The sequence below is a fragment of the Contarinia nasturtii genome, unplaced genomic scaffold (assembly GCF_009176525.2).
Source record: "Contarinia nasturtii isolate CC-2019 unplaced genomic scaffold, AAFC_CNas_1.1 Cnas_scaffold_2678, whole genome shotgun sequence".
NCBI lineage: Eukaryota > Metazoa > Arthropoda > Insecta > Diptera > Cecidomyiidae > Contarinia > Contarinia nasturtii.
The window spans coordinates 691,543-712,885 of NW_022199997.1; the positions used below are offsets into that span (position 1 = coordinate 691,543).

Here is a 21,343-nt window from a genome sequence, read left to right on the forward strand (position 1 = left end):
CTACATCGGTGCTATGGTACAACCGATTAAAAAAACAAATGACAGATGTCATGCTCCGTTTCATCACCATCTCCGCATATTTCACTGTATTCAAATGTGCCCGCGTTCATTTTGATAAATACGGGCAACGGTGTGAGCGTGTGTCTCTGTGTGTGTGCAATGAACTTTGATTAATTCGACAGCCCCATTCTACCGCATAACTTCAACGTACGCAAAACAATGTTTCGGGTTATGATTTTTATTTTATTTTTGTTTTCATATATTCAAATTGAATTCATTCAATCAAACAACATGAAGGGTCTTTTGCATGAGTTTCAATTCAATTCAAGGTGCTGAACTACTTAATACATTCGTAGATTTTTATCTAACAATCTCGTACAGCACCTACAATTAAAATTCGATTCATTTTGTTGATCGACCGTTGATAAATGTGATAATTAAGTTGGGATAGAGAGAGAGAGAAAAAGAGAGAACGAAAGAAAAAGTGATGGTGATTTGAAGTAAGCACAATTGTGCTTTATGCAAGATCATTGTATACATTAGACCCTATAAATTCATTGTGCAAGCATTGTTGAGTATTGCGTGCCGTTTCAAATATCGCCAACCTATGATAAGTTCATTGGTTTGGCATATCGTGTACATATTTGTAGCTGTAAATATTGCTATGCCGTGCATTCACCCATAACTTTTATTACACTCATACAGTGTCGGTATGAGGTCCAAATCGGCGATAACTGACCTTGGATCGAACCGTATGAAAATGATAGTTATTTTTCGATGAGATGTACTCAATTTGGCAACTATTACAACGAGAAAACGTTCGATAAAATACACTGTGGCGAGTAGATAAAAATACTCAATACAAACAACTAGAAGAAGCGAGAAATTATTAGATTATCATTCGTCTTGATGTGACAAACAATCAAAATAATGTGTGCAAAATAATCAAAGCTGAAAAAAAATGTTGAATTGTTGTTCACAAAAGTTAAAAGATTCCGTATGATTTTTTGTTCTCCTTTGGCAATGTGTTGATACATCTGCATCCATTGACGTCAACAATAATTCAAGTCGATTTAATGCAAGCAAGCGATTTAATTCAGCAAAACAGCAAATAAAAAAAACTACAGCTTCATTTCAAAGTGAAAAAATACACACAAACAAACGAACGACGAAAGCAATACAAAGCCGATCTCAAGGTTGAATGCCAGCTTCTGTAAAATACATGCCTCCATACATAAATGTACATCTTGGACTGGCGCGTACCTTTCGTGTTTACATTTCGACATGTTGACCATAAACAGGAAAACAAAAACGGTGTAACGCAATATCAACGTCGCAAACGATTCGGTTCGGTTCCTTATTCGTTCGATGCCGATACGCTGCGCGAGTTCGTAAGACTCGTACAATCGGAATTTCGGATCGACGAAATTTATCTTATAAATACGATGAAGTTACGTTATAACGCGCTGCCATCACAGCATTGCACTGAAAACTTTAAACAATGTTGATTCGATCGATTCAAGAAATGCGTTGCCTTTATGGTATAAATAGAATCCACTCATTCTACTCGTGCTGTGTTCTTCTTACAATTGGGCGGTTTGTTTTGTTTTGATTTTTTTCTTTTTTCGCTTTCATTGTTTCTCAACGAGTTTTCTGTTGTGTGTGACTGATTTTTTGCTTAAATTTTTTTTTCGAGAACCATTCAAACAGCGTATTTTAAATTTGCGTTTCGTTCATCATCACGTTTACTTGATTCTGTGATAAAAATAAACAATTTTTGTGCTAATTTCCTCTCATTCTATTGGCGTCATTCGATACACCCAATGCATTGTGAGGTTCGTGAACCATTCGATCTGAATTAAGTATACAAATAATTTTGTTGTACACACATCAATCAGTCGAGCTAATGAGCATTTCACTCGCAAAGAATAAACAACAGAAGAATATTTTCACTGTTTTTGTTTTGTTTGAAAAGGCCCACAAACAATAAATGTTTCATTTAACGATGGAAAAGTATTGGCCAAGTGTTACTTTTCTTCGTGCGCACGAACTTTTCTCAAATCACTTCAGTGTCATTAGTATTTAGTATATTTAACGTCAAAGTGACAACTGTAATTTAAATTCATGGTCTTAGTTTTGTTGTGCATTTTATGCATCCATATTAAAATAATAATGCATTTTTCTAGCAAGTGTCTATAATAAAAGTCGATCGTAAATTTTGTATCGAACTTTTGCCACCATTTAAATGCGATTGATTTGATTTTGATGAAATATGCACCCTGAACTTTGGTTTTTATGAATTATCAAACATCTTATCTCTCAAATATCATCGATATATATTTATAAAATCACACATCGAATTGATGTAATTCAAATTAAAATTGCCAAATCGAAAAAAATCCCTGAAAATCAACTCGATAAATATGGTCATGTGTTTCGGTATGTTAAAAGAAACGAAATCAATCTTTTAATACACAAACTATTGCAGCAATGTGCTGTTGAAATGTTTATTTCATGCAATTAAAAACGATTTGACCGCCCCCAAGCATTAACAACAGCAATAACAAATCAAATAACAAATGATTTGTGCATTTTTTCGAAACAAAATAAAAAATATCAACGAAACTAATGGGCAAACCGAAAAACTCTTAGAATGCACATAAATTTGAATGAAACAAAAAATGTTTTCAAACTAAACGCCGCGCATAATGTGATCTCGTCTATTTTATGTAGTCAATAGCACTTAATTAATTCTCGATTTGCATATTTACATAAAGCTTAAAATTATTGCCAACATGATGCAAATTCATAAAAATGAATTGTATGCGCGCAAAGTTAGAAAGAGCAAAGAATACACACCAACAAACGCATGTACAACATATTAAATAAAATTGCGCCGTTTTGATTGCCTTATTAAGTTCATTCATTATAAATAGTAATAAATTAAATATCGTGCACAACAGCGATTATTTCTACAATGTTTTTTTATGTTTTTGTTTTTTCTATTATTTATTTGTTATGGAGAACAAAGTAATATACGATGTGCACAATGAAGACATGTTGTATGGCGGACACACACACAGAATTTACGCGATTTATCTATTTGATACAAATGACATCGGATTACGCGATCGCGCGCACGAAAGGGAGAGAAAGATGTGACTTCTTATCAGTTGGATCGTGTACAGAGCCAAACAATAGAAAGTTGAAACTATTTCCATAAAAAAAATTGGAGCACACAAACCAAACAAGGCATTATCATGTCTTTTTTTCGCACTAGACCTTGCAAACACTGTGCACTGTGCTATTTTTACTATCAAAATTTATAATATTTCAATGCAGACAATAAATCACATCAACGACCAAACAATATATTCATTTCACTTACTTCATTTATGGAAATAGACTCGATGATTTTGTTTTTGTTGAAATAATTATCTCTCTTATAACTTTCACCATTTTCTATACCTTTTCTACTCGAGCAAGCCAATGAAAGCGATAATCACGATTTATCTATACATTTTATTTCATTTTTTTTACTTTTATTTTTCCACTATTTTCTTTCAATTCCTCATCTCAGAGCATTTTTACAATTGCAAAGATTGAATTGGCCAACAAATACATGAAGTGAGAGAGAATCAAAATTGAAGAACGAATAAATTGATACGAGATCTGGACGGTTTTGCATCAGAAAAAAAGAGCATTGAATTAGTGACAACTGAAATACGAGTCAGTCAAATTAAAACTGGATCACATTAAAAAACAAAGAAAGAAAAAATGACGAGCGTATTTTTCCAAGGGAAGTATCGACAGCGCAAGGATTGGAGCACAAGCTCAATTCCCGAATTAGTGTCGTTAGAAGAAGAAACTAGTCACGTATTGCCTGAAATACCAACAACACTGCCACCAAAGGCACCACGCCGCAGTTCATTGGCTATTGGATTATTGGCCGGTGGTCGTGGTTTAACCGATCCCAAATCAAAACGACGCAGTTCAATTGCGACTGCATTTTTGGGACGACAAAACAAGGTGACTTTTATTACATTTCATTTTTGTTTCGGTTAAATTTATTCCATTCCAATCACATTGTTTTTTCTTTACTTAATTTACTCGCCGCCAATTTCATCCCATTTTTTTTTATTGGTTCTTTGTTTTTATTTACGCTGTTTTTTTTCCTTTTTTTTATTTTTTTTTTTTTATTTCGTCTGCTATTGCATTGGAATGCAAAACGTACGAATGGCAAATTAAAAACGAAAATAAACCAACAGAATAAAGATGCATCGTATGAAACAGCTGTGGCCAGTGAGAAGCGTGACTCAAGGGAGCAAAATAATCATCATGAAAGTGATAGCAATGGAACGCCAAAATTTTGCGATTTTGCTGATGATGATTCAATTGCAAATGGCAGCAATGATGAAAATGAACAAACCCAATCATCGCCGTTGTCCTCGTCGCCACCAATAGCAGTTACTTCACCACGACGGCAGTCATTGTTTACATCAACACCGGATAAAGATAAGCGACGTCGTTCATCAACATGGCATTCGAAAATTGAACGACGTCGTCGCAAAAATTCATCGAATCCGAGCAGCATTAGTTCATCGGTAATTGATGATAGCGATATTGATGATTTAAATGGTAATTCAATGAATGAAACGGTTGACGATTCACCACCAATGGAATACAGCCGACAAAAGCGACACTCTTGGTGGAATATTTTCGTCCCAGATAACATCAAACAAAGGTACACACGCGCTTCATAATCGCTCATACATTAATCACAATATAATCTCTTTTTTCACTCTTTGTCATCGTTATTAGAATTTTTTTTTATTAATTGCATCATAAATCGAAATTAACTGGCAAACAAACCACTTATCGTATTGCTTTGATCAAAAACGGGTATCTTTTACTTTGTTTTTGTCTCAATTGTATAATCAAAACCAAATGAATTGACCATTAAACGATTCGCACATTAAATCATTTTCTACTAATTTAATTCAATTGGAATACGAAAATTGACTGTGATGATTCCAGCTGGAAAATATAAGCTAACCGAATTGCTAATTCTATTGTGGCGGCGCGAACGCTTTTGAAGTTTGAACTGACGCAACTTCAAAATAAAGCGACCAAATAAAACATACAAACAACATGCTCGGGGATTATGTGTTTGGCTTCTTTCATAAACTACATTTTTTTAAATGGCATTTGAGATTCATTCATGCACAATTGGCAACATACACATCGAGAATGATTTTCAGTAAGAGAAATGGTAACTTACTCACTAAAATTACTCTGGTTAAAGTCATAATGTTTGTTTTAAAGCAATAACAAAAATTTATTCGATACGCTTTGTTGCGTGGTGGAGAAAAAGTGGAAACAATCAATACTTTTTCCTCTCATAACTAAAATTACTTCAACTAGCTTTTTTGTTTGTTTGTTGGTTTCATAATATAAATAAAAAAACCATTTGAACATATTTTTAATGCTCAAAAAGCGATTCCATTTTATAATTATTGCCACTGTTGTTCTGTAAACAGAGTGGAAAAAATGGGTCACAAGGGAGTTTTTTTGTGGGGTTTTTATTTTAGAAAATTAAAATGAAAATTGTCGAACGAAGCACTTCTTCAAAGCTTGGCACGACTTTGTGCAATGAATAAACGAACGAAAAAAAATGCATGCAAAACGAGCAGATCCAGCAATAAAAATAGCTAGCAAAAATATGACAAGAAAAGAAAACACCCTACATGCATGTGACCACAATAAATCGATAGATAAACTCAGCAACACAATCGCAAATAATGCAAACGGCACGAAACACAGTTTTTTTTTCGTGCAGGAGCTCTCGCGCGCTTGACTTCACTGCAAGCGATTATATTTTTTTTTTGCTACAACAAAAATCAAAATTGCATATACATAGCATCTCGTGTCAGTTTGATTTCGACCAATATAAACGATTGAAATTTATTTTGATTACATTGTAAAAAGCCGAGTGGAAAAAATGGCATTTTTGTTGTTGCTTGAAAATTTGTTATTCATATCGTTCATTTGGACCGTTTAAATTTTTAATCGATTGATGAAAAACATCACAGAAACCGAATCAACAGATATTTAGTGCATGAGCATTTACAGATAAATGTTCGCTGACTGGAAATAAGAGAAAATTTAAATGTCGCAAATTATTCTGATGTTTTGTGTGGATTTGTTTCTTGTCATTCTGCATAAACTAACTCAACTACGGAGCAAGGACCAAAATTAAATTAAACATTGAATGCAAATCAAGAACGATCTACAAAAGCTTGAAAAGTGCAGTTTAGCATAAGAAAATGGTTGCGAGTCGAGATGAGGAAAGAAATGTGGTTGTGCTGAATGGTTAAATGTCTGTGTCTGTGTGCGCGCATTGTAATCAGAAAATATAAACAACGAAAATAGCAACATAAATACGTGATGGGAGAGCAATTGTTGCAAGGAGATAGATAGAGATAGAGAGTGCAAAAGGAAAAAAAGAAGAAATAATTTAGTTGGTTGCCATAAATTAGGTCATCATCTTCGTCATCGTGTTTCGTTAGCACTGCCACTCAACGCGCCACTCACAGTGGCATGCTGGCTATGCAGAGCCACTTTGTTCTTTTGCTTTTCAACGACGTACATTTTGTGACATTTTATGCATTCTTCATTTCATTTGTAACCGTCATTACATTTGCCTTTTTTTTTCTTCTCTTTTCTGTTTCTTTTTCGACATCACACGATGCTTCTTGTGCTTCAAGTTTGATGTGTAATGTCACATATTTCTTTTCCAAACGATTTTCAACTCTGCTCAGTGGCAGCAGCAACAGTCAGTGTGCAATTTTTCCTTTTGTTTTTGGCGTTTGTTTGTTTGAAAATGCGCGCTTGACGCTCACTCGTTCTTTTCTGAATTTTCCATTTTCTTCTTCTTTTTTCCAACTTTGGCACACAGATTGGTTTCCAATGTGCAAGCATTTATACCGTTTATGTTTTTACTCCATGTAATTTTTCTCTCCATTTACAATTCATGCTGTGTGTTTTTTCTTTATTTTCTTTTGCGTTCTATTTTTTTTTGTGCTGCACTTCCCGCTCGTTCGTTTGCTGGTATATTTGTTCGCTTTGGAGATTTTTCATTTAGATATACAATAGTTGTATGCTTTTTCGACATTGCAAATTAAATGTCATTAAGCATTATTATCAGTGCATTTGTGTAACTGTATTCGCAATACAGTGAGCTTCTTTTTATTGCTGAATAAATGAATGCCTGATGAATTTCAAATGAAACGTCAATCATATCATTTTTCGCCAGCGATACCATTGTGGTAACGAAGAGACGGGCGTGTTTTTATATATGCATGTATGCATTTTCCATCAACAAGAATATGCACGAACGAAATGAAAACCAAAACGAAAACTGACACAAGCACATCATTGTAGACACCAGCGTAGAAGCAACATAAAACTTTTCGTCAAAATTGATTTGAGTTACACAATGTTCGCCTATTGATTTACAAACGAATAAAAGAAATCACAACGAGAAAGAAAAACGAATGACAGCTTTTTTTCCCCGTGTTCGTGTTTCGTGGTGACGTTTTCATCGAAATCGATTTACAATTTGCTTGAATAAAATACGTGTTTTGGCTTCTTTTTTTTCTATCGCTCTAAAATATGAATGCATTCATTTGATTTGGCCATTGTGATTTGGCATTTATTTCGTATTCACGAGAGAGCTCAGATTGATGAGTGTACGTCGGCAAGAGCGAATGCAATTTTATTCAAACACACATGATTGGATTTTGAAAAGTATGCTCTACTCTGAGACTCGTTCCATGTCTATCTGTATGTCTCCCGGGTTTTTTTTTGTTACCATTCCCGACCATCATCAATCGGCTTTATGTTCTCCTATGCACCAAATATACAACACGGAATCTATGTCAAAATTGACAATTATTGGCATATATATCAGATCGACGCACATGAAATGAATTATGCCATTTCATTTACATTTGCATACAGATTCAACTACACACAAATATTAAATAAGAACGTAAATTTCCGATCAACAGAATATATTGCTTATTTTGCCTGATTGTGCATTCATGCAAAACACAACCGCGGCACAATACATATCAGTCGCACACACACACACACACACATCGCATTGATGACGAAACACGAGAACCGGCGTGCAGTGAAGAGAAAAACAGATGGCTCAAAATCACAAAAAAAACATTGAGATTTCCGACATGTGTCAAGAAGATAGAAAAAAAAATAATGAATTTCACTTTCAGCATTACGAAGAGTGGTATGTATGTGCGTGCGCGAATGCCTACCACCAATTTATTTTGATTGGATTCCGGAATAGAGAAAATTGGATGAAATTTCTGCACGTTTTTTTTAGTTTAATTCAAATGGAAATCGAAATGCACACACATTTTCATTCTGACGATATGACAGAAAAACCAGCTGTGTGTGTCTCTCTCTTTTCTCTCTCGGGTGTTGATGTGATTACAACGAGCACCAACAACCACAACAATAATAGAAATAAAAGCGATTCGCTCATTAAAATGTCATTAGCAAATAACATTTTCCATCCGCCTTCTCTGCAAATGCAAATCTTTAAATGTGTGTTCCTTTTTGCCTATCTCTCTCTCTCTCTCTTTCTGATTGAAACGATATGAGTCAGATATATTTTTTTAAATTTTCACTGTTTTGACGGGAGCTTGTCGTTTTAGGCAACTTTCGCAATACAAACAGACACGAAGTCGGTTTTTTGCTCGCCTTCTTATCTGTATATTTCGAATTTTCGGAGAGACAGATGAAGCACGCACAATTTCATATGGTTTACGACTCGCCGACTCAAAATTAAACGATTAAATGTTCAGAACTTTGTACGTGATAAAAATGTTGAGCAGTTTGAACACGGTGCTGTCATGCTATCCGGCTAAATGTAAAACGTGTTTTGCTTACTAATACCGCTTTGCGTTCGCACCAAAATATTTGTGTCGTTGTTGTTATTTTTATGTTTTTATTAAATGACAGTTAGCCATAGAACGTATTTCTTCTGGATTTCATTTTGGCCACCGATCAACCAATAGTCAAACCAAAAAAAAGAGCAGGCTGTGTAGATTGACAAAAACTTCCTTGATCGTTTATGTGGTTCTAAAACGTTGATTGGAAGCTAATTTGGTTGATGATTCGCGTGTCTTATTTAGTCAAATTTCGGTCTCTCCAAAAAAGAATTTAAATATAGCCGGAACAAGTTAGTTCTATTGTCAATTTTGTCGTAATACATACGTCTCTAGTTTGACCAGTTTGAAACAACACACGATCACTTTAATTTCAATTCTTTTCGCCTTCCGAATCATTCAATTCCTACAACATACATTTTATTCCAAAAGAATTCCGCAAAAATTATAAAACATTTTGAGATTGTCTGTGTGCCAATCATAGAAAAAAAAAAAATAACGATTTTTTTTTCTTTCGGCATAAAATTAAATACTGAAAAGCAAAATTAGTTATTCTTTCACTTTGCGAAACAAAAATGTGCAAATTATACAAAGCTTGTGCATATCATATGAGGCAAATATTTACGTATTGTAATTAAAAACTGTAACTTAATTCTATCGCAAACCGAGCGAAAAAAAAGCAACAACACTCACAATGAACACAATAAAAAAGGAAGAATTACAGCGATTGCAGCAGTTTAATTATAACCGTTTTTGTGGGTGATTTTGTTTGTTTTACTACCGCAGTCGTTTTTTTTTTCGAAATTGTTCATTATTTCAAGTGAATTCCATAAAATGTGGTCGCAAAATGAGATTATAAAAAATGGACAAGAATGTCAGATCGTTGTCCTTTCAAAAATCGTTGCGCGACATTAATATGAAACACATTTTTATGCGCGTTGATGTTGTTCAATGCGCAATATTTTCGCTTTTATTTTCATTTGGTCTATTTTTTGCTGTTTCGTTTATACAATATACAGTGTTATTCCGTTGTGTGTTCTGATGATTGACTTGTTTTGGAATGCATTTACATTATCACCATAGCGAAAACAAACGACCAGTGTACTGACTCATTTGCATTTTTTCGCTCTTTTTCTCTCTCGCTCGTTCTCGCTTTTTCAACAACAATAACAAAAAAAAATTCACAAAATAATTTGCATCTTCTTTATTGTTATTGCTGTTTGTTGTTGAAAAATTGCCTGATTTTTCACGCAGATATGGCGAAATCATTTTCACTTTTGTTTTGGTAAACAGTAGTAAGCGACGAACGAGAATCAAAAGAAAATATTACACACAATGGCAAAACATAAATTCTTCTGAATGAGAATAATTTAGAAGTTATCTATTACACGATGAAATTACGCTTTTGTTGTATAAAATTGTAGCTGCCAGTTTAAAATGAAGAGAAAATGAGCTTTGCACATTTATTTGTTGCAAGATTTACATTTTTTTTTGTACGCGTTATGTTTCTCTCTAAGTTTAATTTGCCACGTAAATTATCTGCTCGTATGTCTTCGTTGGCGGCCAGTGTAAAATACACACATTTTTATACTGTTTTTGTTTTAGTAAATTGGTTTTTCTAGCCAATGGCTATCAAATGAGGAAAAGGTCCGCAAAAAAAACTATATTTAAAAACATTTGTCTCTTTATCTTATTTTTATAATATGTGTTCACGCGATTTGTTTTCGTATAAAATAGCCAACATGTGTTTGCTCTTAGTGCAGTCGTGTTCTGTTTGGCCAGAGTGATTTTTGTTGCTGTGCCCCGTTGTCAAATCGATGAACAAACGTGAGCACACATTAATTTTCTCTCTTGTCGAGATATACAATTTTGCGCAGCCCAATTTTCTACTGAATTTATGTAAAAAAAAAACCATTATCCGCAGCGCACAAAGAACCAGTGACCAACAACAAAAAAAAACGTAAACAAAGTTTATATATAAACAAATCCAATCGTTTCTCTCGTAAGTTAAACGGTGGTTTGTTGAAAATAGCAAAAGCAAACACAACATTGGCATAGGCCAAAAAATGTTAAACAAAATCCCGGATTATTTTTGTTGTCTATTTCAGCCTCGGCGGTCAAAAATAAGAGAAGTGAGTCAAACTCACTGTTTTTTTTTATTATAAAATTTATTTGACTTCGGTTTTGCTTCTGAGTTGGATGTAATTCGCATGGATTTTCCATGTTTGTTCTGAATCTAATTGATTGATCACATTTTTATTGACCAAAACCATAATGTAGTTCACTTAACGATTCGATCACGAATCTGATTTGCCTTACGCAGTCGACAACAAGAGTAACAAAATGCTGCATTTTTCCTTGGGAAAGTTTATTCGCTAGTGTCACACAATACGGTGCACAAATATTTAATTGGTTCACTTTATCGTACAGCGCGGGCACAGTACATGGCACCGTGTGACAAGCAATTACAAAGCATAATATTCGAACCGTACAGCCGTAGTTGCAGTAGCAGCATTCTCTAATATGTGTATTTTGTACATTTATAGTCGGTCAGTGCGACGACTAGATAGACAATTAATGTAATGGTTTTACAGCTACTGTTTGTTTTTATGGCCAAGTTGACAGTGTGTATCGGCCATAGTGTACAGGAGACTGCAAACAAGTGCAGTGTTCGCATAAAATCCCAAGCGACGACAAAACGTGTGTGTGTGTGCATGAAACAATTGTCTCTTGCAGCGCGCGAGAATATTTTTCTTCGTGTCGTTTTTTTTTTTTCTATCGCACTATTCAAGCATTGTATAATAGAAAATGTAAATCGGTCGATGTTTTCTGAAGCAAAGTCAAACCAATGCTGAGAAAATGCATTTCACGCATTCACTCTCTCCCTCTTCATCTCTTTCGCTCTCTCGTTCACATCAATAGATAGTTTTTGCGCGCGCGTCTGTGCAATTTTCTGTAATATATTTATTTTAAGAGATCAAGTTACCTTCAAATGAACGCAAAAACCAACAAAACAAAATTTCAACTTTTTATGCCACTTGTTTTTCACGTGCGCACATTTTATTGTCGTCGTCGACGTCGCTGAGAGATTCTCTTCACATTCATTGTACGTAAATGTGACACATGATGCCGTGCGCATATACACACTGTTTTCGGAATACGCTCTCGCTAAAAAGTGTATCGCGCTATAAGTTGCATTTGTTTTATAGAACTGACCTTATTCCATGCCAAGTCAATAAAATTATACATGAATTTAAGTAATTTTCAATTGCGCGAGGTTTGTGTGTGTTTTTGTGCGTTTGCACTCGAGAATTCGTTTTGGTCATAGAGCGAAAAGAAACAGAGCGTGAGCCAGCTATTTCTTTCTCTCTTTCTCTTCCTTCCCAGTTTGATCGATCGTCTCCAGTTGCGCACATGTTTTAGTAAACAAACATACAGAGACACACATTTTTCGTAAATTTGCGTCATCGTACAATGAAAATGCATTTATTTTTTACTATAAATCACGTGCAGATTTGCTAAAAAGCTGCTCAATTCATTCCCGCATCGCATGCATAAAATACGAACTCGCACAGTCGGCAACTGCACGATTTCCAAGTACATTTTAAATTCATTTGCAGTTCGGAGATCTGCATTTGTAATTTATGATCGAACGTATATATTTGGGTGGAAGAAAATTCCTGTTTATTTATTGTACGACTCTCGATTCGATGCTGCCAAAACGAATTTCCCACAAAATCGTTGGCCAATACGCTAGCTTGGCTAATTCTCCGTTGTGCATACACACAAAAGCAGACAAATGACTTTATTTCCAAACACATAGACACACCGAATATGAACGCCAATGCGATATTCCATTTGACATTGATGTTAATATCATCATTTAAAAGTGCCATTCATTTGAAAATGCTTTTTGATTTGATCGTTTATACCGTTGATTTTTGTTCAGTTTACCGCTTTTTCGACGACAAGTGTACAATTTCAAGCGTCTCGAAAATTTTCTGAATGTAAATATCTCATTTAGTAATGATGATGCTTATGTTTTGAGTTCTTTTTATCAGATTTTATGAAAACTTTAACAAACAACGAAAAGCACATCACAAATATCAGAATTCATTCATTAAAATTTGAACATAGATAAACAAACAATACACAGCGCCAAAATAAATAATGATTTATTTGGCGGTGTGTATATTGTAATAAATCTTCAATCGGATCTTTCAACTGGAATTGAGAAATTAAATGAGATAAAAAAACCGTTGATTTCAATGATACTTTGTGCTGAAACACAATGCTTTTTTGCTGGCAATTGCATTTTTTTTAATGCAGTCCGAGAATGAATCAACAAAAAACAACACACGAGACAAAGAAATAAATGAATAAACAATGCGTTTTTTTGATACTTAATGTTTTCTTCTCGAATGCCAATGGCCTTTGTCACTGAGTCGTGATCTGTCGTCGTAACGATGCCATTTCATTCGAAATGATTGATTTTATGGGAAAAGTCATTCAAATTGCTTGTTTGTTTTGTTTTTTTTTTTTTCTCATTATTGTACAGTTTTTCAAGCATTCAAGGGTCATATTTGCATTGAGCTTTTTATTCCTGTTTACATACAGTTTTCTTATTCTTCGTCAGACCGAGAAAATTGCATAATGCCTTTTGATCAATTCGATATATTCTTGAATCGAACTCTAATAGTTCCAGAGTGAATCGAAAAAAGCAACCATTCCGAGCTGAGAGAAATGCCTCACTGAAAGTCTCGGTACATTTTTCTGCCTGGAATGTGTGCTTTTACATTACGATAAGTGTTTTGTTTGCAGTTGCTCAGATTTTTTACCATTTAGCAAGAAAAAAAAAAATACAAATCTAATTTGATTTTATGGCTTGTAATTGCAATTTGTTTCAAAATTTTTTAATTTGGTTTATTTTCTCCTTTTTTCTTTTGATTTTTTTTTTCATGGCATGTTTTGTGCACTTTGTCGTATCCTTACCGCTTGTTATGCTACCGAATTTGCAACCAAACAAAAACAAACAAACAAAACCCCATTTTATTACTGCGCCACATCACAAATTGCAACAAACAACACATCTAATAAATCACCATATACACCATTAACAAACAACAATAATACCCCCGTGTAAAATGATACTACACACAACTTCGATCTGATCCAAACACATACATACAATTGCTGCGACAAAAATGTGTGACTGACTATGTACGAAAAAATACGCATGCTTTTTCAAACGAATACTATGAAATGATGACAAACAAAAAACCTACAAACACACACATACACGCCAAAACCTACAACAACCAAACCACACAATGAAACAAAACAAAAACATTCTAGGTCACGACGGAATAGTACACAAGATATTGAAGTTTTATCTCGTAGCTCTGACAACCTTGCACCACGTCCGTTCAGGTAATATCATTTTTATTTGATTCTTTTTTTGTCGTTGTTGTTGCTTTCTGCACTTTTTCATCTGTCTCGTATACGTATATGTTTTCTGTAGTTATTTTTCAGTGTTGAGCTTAAACCCGCACTTTTTTTGTATTTATTTCTTTCTTTTCTTCCTTCCTAATTAAATTTTTCTTTCTATCGTTGCATCGAAACACTGTAGTCTTTTTGTACTGTAGAAAATGTGTATTTTTCCGTCTTCCAAGAGTTGTAGCTTCAACGAATACAGGAAAAGATCCAATCTGTTCCATCTGCCGTTATTGTGTTCAATTCTCAACAGAGAGCGAATGTCTGGCATGGATTGAGTTTGCTTTATTTCGGCTGCATGCAGATGCTTTTATTCTCTTCAATTTATTTTCTGTCATAATGCACTTTTTGAAATGTGCCATATCGGGTCTCTCATGTGAATAATCCCAATCGTACCACAAAACTTCGGCTTACCACAATCGCAAAAAGTGCGCCCCAAAATTGCACTTGAGGAAAATCGTACGAAAACATCGAAGAAAATGAACAGAGAGATAAAGAGAGAGAGGGCATGGGTCCAACCGTATTTTTGTTGGTTCAAAGTTTGCCTTTATTGTAGCTTGTTCGTATTTGAATGAAGTCGTTGTCGTTGTCGTTATGTCTAGACGTCAGTTCATAGCCATATGGCCAACAATAAAATGAAAGTATCTTCATGTACACAATTTTATTAACCGCCTGTCTTTTTTCTTTTCTTTCTATCTCACTCTGTTCTTTTGTCTTCATTCTGAATTTTCTTTGGAATTTCGCTTGAATTTATTCTCTGCGTCACAGCAGAACTATTCCGAATGCATTATTGTTCACTTTATTGGTATATCCATGCTAAAAGACTAGACACATAAGTAAACCGTGATTGTGTTTGCTCTTTTGGATTCTTTAAGGTCAATGTCTATTATATGAATTCTACACAATGATATTAACGACAAATAAACACCGTACACAACACGTATTATTGACCCAACAATTGGCAAGCGATGATTTTGCAGTTCTGGACACATTAGATTCGTTTTAGCATCACTTTTTGTTTTTGCTTTTAACTTGACATTCAAATCTTAGTTAATCTGCGTCATTTTGACGACAGAAAGCGTATGAGTTCCGTAAACAGTTAGCCAGCAATATATTTGTAATAGATGATGTCTACGTGACCAAAACGGTGTGTTCCAATACCATTGACCTTCTTAAATGCAATCGATTTTTCCCACTATTATTCATTTTCAATTAATGAAATTCGAAACCGTTTAAATTTTTGAATATTACTGTACCGAAATTCATGGTTTTTTTTTCTTTCTCTCTCTCTGTCTCTTAAAGTAATTACCGACACGTTTTAATGTTATGTTTTTCCATGTGCTCCATTTGATTGATATGTTTTTTTTTAAATAATTTACATAGAAAATTGTATATGTTTAAATGGTGTCACTTCTGTTTTTCCTCGAACATCCGCCCATTGGCGAACTACGCACAAACATTTTGCTGACACTGAGTCATCTGATTTCAATTGAAATACAGTATAGAATACAAAAACGGCAATGTAAATATTTACTAAAAATTGCTAACCAAAATCTAAACGGAGCGAGAAAAAAAACTGTAATATTTGCTTTTGCTGCGTTTTCACAATTTAGCATGGTAAGACACCACCGCCTTTCTAAAAATATCCACACAATCGACCATTGGCATAACATAAAAAGTGTGTAATAAAAGCAGCGCAATAATTTTCTCCGTTAAAGACGACACCAAAATTCAGTACAGAAAAAAAAATGATTCAAATTGCTGTAAACTACGTCGTTTCCCTTGAAATTCGAAAACGTTTGCATTGTTATATTTTTTGATTATATAAATATATATTTCTGGCATTCATCAAAAATAATCGTTTTGAATGTTAGAATTGAAACATTTAGTTGGGCCGTCCGTCATAAAAACAGAATCATGCATAACAACACTTTGAAGTGGATTTCGACCGACGTTTTTATGAGCCATTCAGTGAGTCCTAATCTCCTTGAGAATGAATTATAGATTATACTGGAATGAGGTATAAAAGACACCGTAAAAAAATGAACCACTCATCAGGTATATCACTCTCAGCAAACACGGGGGGGCAAAATCAAAAGTAATCAGAGTAAAATATACTTGGAGATATTGGAGTTCCATGTCGTTGTATTGTTCTTAGTAAAAATGTTGATATGGAAACGTTTTCGCTTTTTTCGCATATTATCCTATATTTTGCCCGCTCCATAGACTTATTTGTTGTTCCCTATACCTTGACATCACCACCAATAGTAGCAAAATAAAAACAGCAGCACGAACAAAAATGAGAAGAATACTCAACAGCAAAAAACGAACAGCGTATAGATAATGCGACACATATATTTAAGGGTCAAATGGTTGTTTTCTTTCTTCAAACGGTGGTTTTTTTCGCTGGTAGAAAGGAATGACTGGTTCATTGTTTTTATCCTCCTTTGATCGTTCGTATTATTTATGATGTCCGTTCGTTGCAAAATGATATTGGTATGCTTTGTGTGTCGCAGTCAGCATGTTTGAACAAAACAGTTGAACGATAGAAGACATAAGAAATTGTAGAGGTTTTGCGAATTATGTACATAAATGTATATAGCATTTAATATTGCGAACTCGAAATCAAAACAAACGTCGAAGAATACGGAGAGTGTGTATTTACCGTGGAAAGAATTCCATTTTTTTCGGTTTTCGAAGGTACCATAAAAAGCAGCTGAAACACATTTGAAAACAGGTTCTCTCTCTTTGTGTTTTTTTTTTCGTCATTTTCTGGAATGCGTTATGTGTATTATTATGTAAAGAAGTCGGAGTATCGCGTTGTACTTTCCGTGTGTATGGGTGAGCTGAGAAGACCTTGAAATGGATATACGCGTGTGTTCTTATTTGATTTGGTGTGTGCACATATCAACATAAATCGGAATGCGAGTAAAAACTGCAAAAAAAGATACCAAATTCCATAAGCACAAACAGAACAATTGAGAACCGCAGGCATGTACAAACCGTCACAACAATATTAAAATGAAGAGAGAATGAAACCCCGCACAGTTACCGCGAAGAGAAAAAAAAAAACGAAAAACTCCGCTAATCAAAATAAACTGGATTAAATCATACATTGACATTCTACTTATCACCGCTACCACCAACAGTAATAATCATACGACTGTTAATGTCAAGCATTGCATGCTTTTTCTTAGATTACTCTAACCAAAGCATAAATTACGCATTATTAGCATTTCTAAGGAGAATACAGGTCAATGGAAAACAATTTTCATATTTAATATACTACTTTTAATATGAAACTTTCGATTTTAGGAGAACAACGGCGATTTCATTTATTATTGTGTCGTTTTTTTTTATTAATTTGGGGGTGGAAACAATAAAATTGATTTAATTTCACCTACTTTTATTCTTGAATGAGTTACAATAATAGTGTGTTGTTTCTTTTTCATGTTTTTTGCAGGAGTAAATCACGGAGCGTAGATCATGGATTGGCGGCACCGTTTGCCAATTTGGATTCATTGCGGTCAACAGTTGAAGGTCGTTTTGATAGCGTTGAACGTTTATCGAAAGGTACGTTTTTGTGTGTCTCAACATTTGTTCTACATATTTGAATTTCATTCACAAATTATCGATTTAAATGTGGAAAATGCACATGGCTAAACAAATTTCACTCCGATATACAAACATGAAGGAAATTTTTTGTAAATGTGTGTGTACTTTTTAACGTAATGACTTTTGAAATTGACAAAAGAGACTGATTTGAAATTCTCAACCAAGTCCTTAGTCCTTATTTCCTGTGCAAATTAAATGTAATCATTCTCTAATTTTCCAGTTATATAACTGCCGCTTTACTTAACGAATTTTAAACATTTTTTTTTGTCTTTTGAAAAACAATTTGTATGTAAAGTGAAAAATTATTTAAAACAAAACGGAAATGTTGATAAAACTTCCATTTCCAATAAAAAAAATGTTCACAAGCAAAGTCGAAGAAAATTCATAGGAAATTCTTCAAATCATGAAAAGCTCTTTACTATTGAATTAAATTACAGCAAATGTGTGTATATATGTGTGTGTGTGTCTGTGTGATAAATTTGCTTCTGGCGTTCTTTTAATTTACTTAAAAGTTGATGAGAGTAAAAAAACAAAGCAAGACAATTTTGTACTCATTATGAGCGACGCAAGTTATGCCAAAAGCTAAATAACTTAATCACGAAACATTGAATTTAATCATTCAATGTCGATGATGTAGTGTATCAAGTACGCCAGAAAAAGAATATTCCCCATCGTGTGAAATAGAAAAAACACGATCTGACGCATCCGCTGAAAATGTTTAATTAATATTGACACGAATAACGCCATCGCCAAAATCCAGCATCATTTCATTTCCCGTTAGTGTGACGTTTATTTATATACAAAAAAAAACCAGCAATCGAGCAAAATTGCTCCCATTTAAACTGCATCGAATCGTATACGTGATACCATTGACGTGTGTATCTCGATCGTTGTCGGTCTGGCGGAGCCGTGTCAATTGTTACACATTCAATGCAATAATAATTGAATACACGAAGAGATAACATTGCCTTTGTTTCATTAATTAAAATAATTCCGTGTATATATTTGCATGCACGTTGTTGAATAAAGTGATTAATCTTTTAATAAAACTTTAAATTTTTTTCTCACTCCGTCTGTATATATTGTATTGTTGAAATTATTCTTTCGTCGCGTTCCGCAAATTGTCTTCAAATACGGCATACACCGTGCCATGACATGCACTTCATACATAAAATGCATATATTTACGACACACGGATTAATTAAATGTATATTAAATTACTGCAAAATGTTGATTTATCCAATAAAATGTCGATTAAGTGTATGAGCAAATAACGATTCGAGCGAGCTTTGAGAGTGCTCTGTATGCATACTGAATCTCAACGACTGTACACACAGTAGAACAAAGCGTATGCATTCTGTTGGTTAATTGCAAATGAGAGTGGCGTTAGCAAAACCACTTTTAGCTTTATATGTCTCTCGCTCTCTTCCGCTCGCTCGACATCTATCTATTTTGGTGCTGCGTTGCAATATTGTCGTTAATCGATTTAGTTTAAAACCCTGCTTGTTATTTATACCGACTTATTTTTTTTTTTCATAAGCCATTGCATTTTTTTCCATCTCCGAAGCTAAGTACGTTATGCTTAATCGTATTATCTGTAAAGTCAATTTTCAACGTAAATGTTGGTTTTTTTCCAATATTTAACATGCAAATAAATGTGCAACGTGCGCGCTTTCGTTTGAAAATTGTCAATGAAAATGATAAAATGTGATTTCTTTTGCGTTTTTCTCTTTCACTCTCCCACTCGTTTCGTTTCTTGCTGTCATTTATAAGTTTATCCTGTTAACAAACTGAGTGTACCCATTGCGATTATACTGAACAACACGAACATACATCTAAGCGCATTTGTAAACCACAATATATATTTGCTGCCACACAAAAACACTTAATTTCCATTTTTCTGTGCGTGCGATATAGAAATTGAACACAAATAAATGTAAATTCTCATACTTCTCTCTATTAAACGTTTTCATGTAACGATTATTATTCAAATATTACGACAACCTAATGACAAATGTGCTATTTTATTGTTGCTGTTGTTGTTTTTATTCTGCAATACATTTTGGGATGATGAAATCGAAATCTCATTTAAATAAAACAAAAAGAAAGAAAAAGAGAAAAACATATCAAGTTCAATGTCACCTTATAAATCAGTTTTGGATCATTTAAAATGTGAATAAATTGGCGGTTTGTGGAATTTATTCAAATCAATTTTACAAAAAGCAAGCTTTTTTCTGTTCAAGTTTGGAATTTTATTGCGCTACAAATATTTTAAATTATTTTTCTCCTCTCTGTCTCGTTTTCAACTCAATAACAGAAAAACTAAAAGGATCTTTACCATCGATTCCAACAACAACATACACGGTGAGTAAATAATTTTCAAACAAAAATAAATAGTTTGAATCCATTTGCATGTGACATAATTCAATGAATAATTGAGTGTTGCTAATAAATTATTCATCGTTTAATGTTTTCACTTTCATTGATGATTATTCATATCGTATAGGTTGGAAATCGTGATACATTGACATCAGTTGCTGCCCGTTTCGATACTACGCCCGGTGAATTGACGAGCCTTAACAAATTGAACAGTTCATTCATTTATCCAGGTCAATCATTGCTTGTTCCTGATAAAACGGCATCCAGTGCCGAAAATATCAGCGATGTCAGCAGCGAGGCGACCGCTCAGAGTAGTCCTACTGAAAAAACACGCAAATTATCGACCGAAGAAGTTCAAAAAGAGGAAAAAGAACGAGGTAATCATCATTATACATTATTATTATCAATTCAATGAATATCCAACCAAAACATACACGATATCCAATTTTCAATTCATGTGACACATCATACATTTTCAACAGAAACTTTCCTTTCCCCCAGATATTAACGAATGTTGACTTGTGAATAATATAGAATTTTAAATGTTTGAATCTCTATGTTCAATACTACTCGAATCAATGAACGAAGCAAGACATTTGAAAATTCAAACAGTCCCATACATTTCAAATTCTGATTGGCTTCCCAATCGATTCGTTAAATTTCACGTTGAAAGAAAAAAATCATGTCACCGTCTCCACTCGTAATACAGCCGCGGCTAAAGTACAATGGAGTCGATGCCGCGACCGCGATACTTAATCAATATAATAAAAATGTCATGAATACGTATTAAATGTCAAACATTGCGAATCATTGTGTTTGTAGGAGCAAACACAAAAAAGGCATTTGTTGTTTTTGAAGTAAAAACATGAAGCGAATTTCAT

General features: G+C 34.0%; 1 protein-coding gene across 9 annotated transcripts in view; it reads left to right on the plus strand.

Moving 5' to 3' along the window:
- Positions 1-21,343, plus strand: part of LOC116348735 (TLD domain-containing protein 2) — a 95,720-nt gene that overhangs the window by 47,440 nt on the left and 26,937 nt on the right. For 5 of the 9 annotated variants that reach the window (XM_031779820.1, XM_031779823.1, XM_031779824.1 and 2 more), the window contains exons 3-8: positions 3,581-4,029; positions 4,269-4,744; positions 14,331-14,405; positions 17,932-18,041; positions 20,401-20,447; positions 20,590-20,839. In XM_031779820.1, the coding sequence (XP_031635680.1) occupies positions 3,778-4,029; positions 4,269-4,744; positions 14,331-14,405; positions 17,932-18,041; positions 20,401-20,447; positions 20,590-20,839 (1,210 nt within the window). In that variant the 5' untranslated portion in view covers positions 3,581-3,777. The remainder of the gene's footprint in view (positions 1-3,580; positions 4,030-4,268; positions 4,745-14,330; positions 14,406-17,931; positions 18,042-20,400; positions 20,448-20,589; positions 20,840-21,343) is intronic. The other 4 variants (XM_031779821.1, XM_031779831.1, XM_031779832.1 and 1 more) reach the window with 2 other exon arrangements.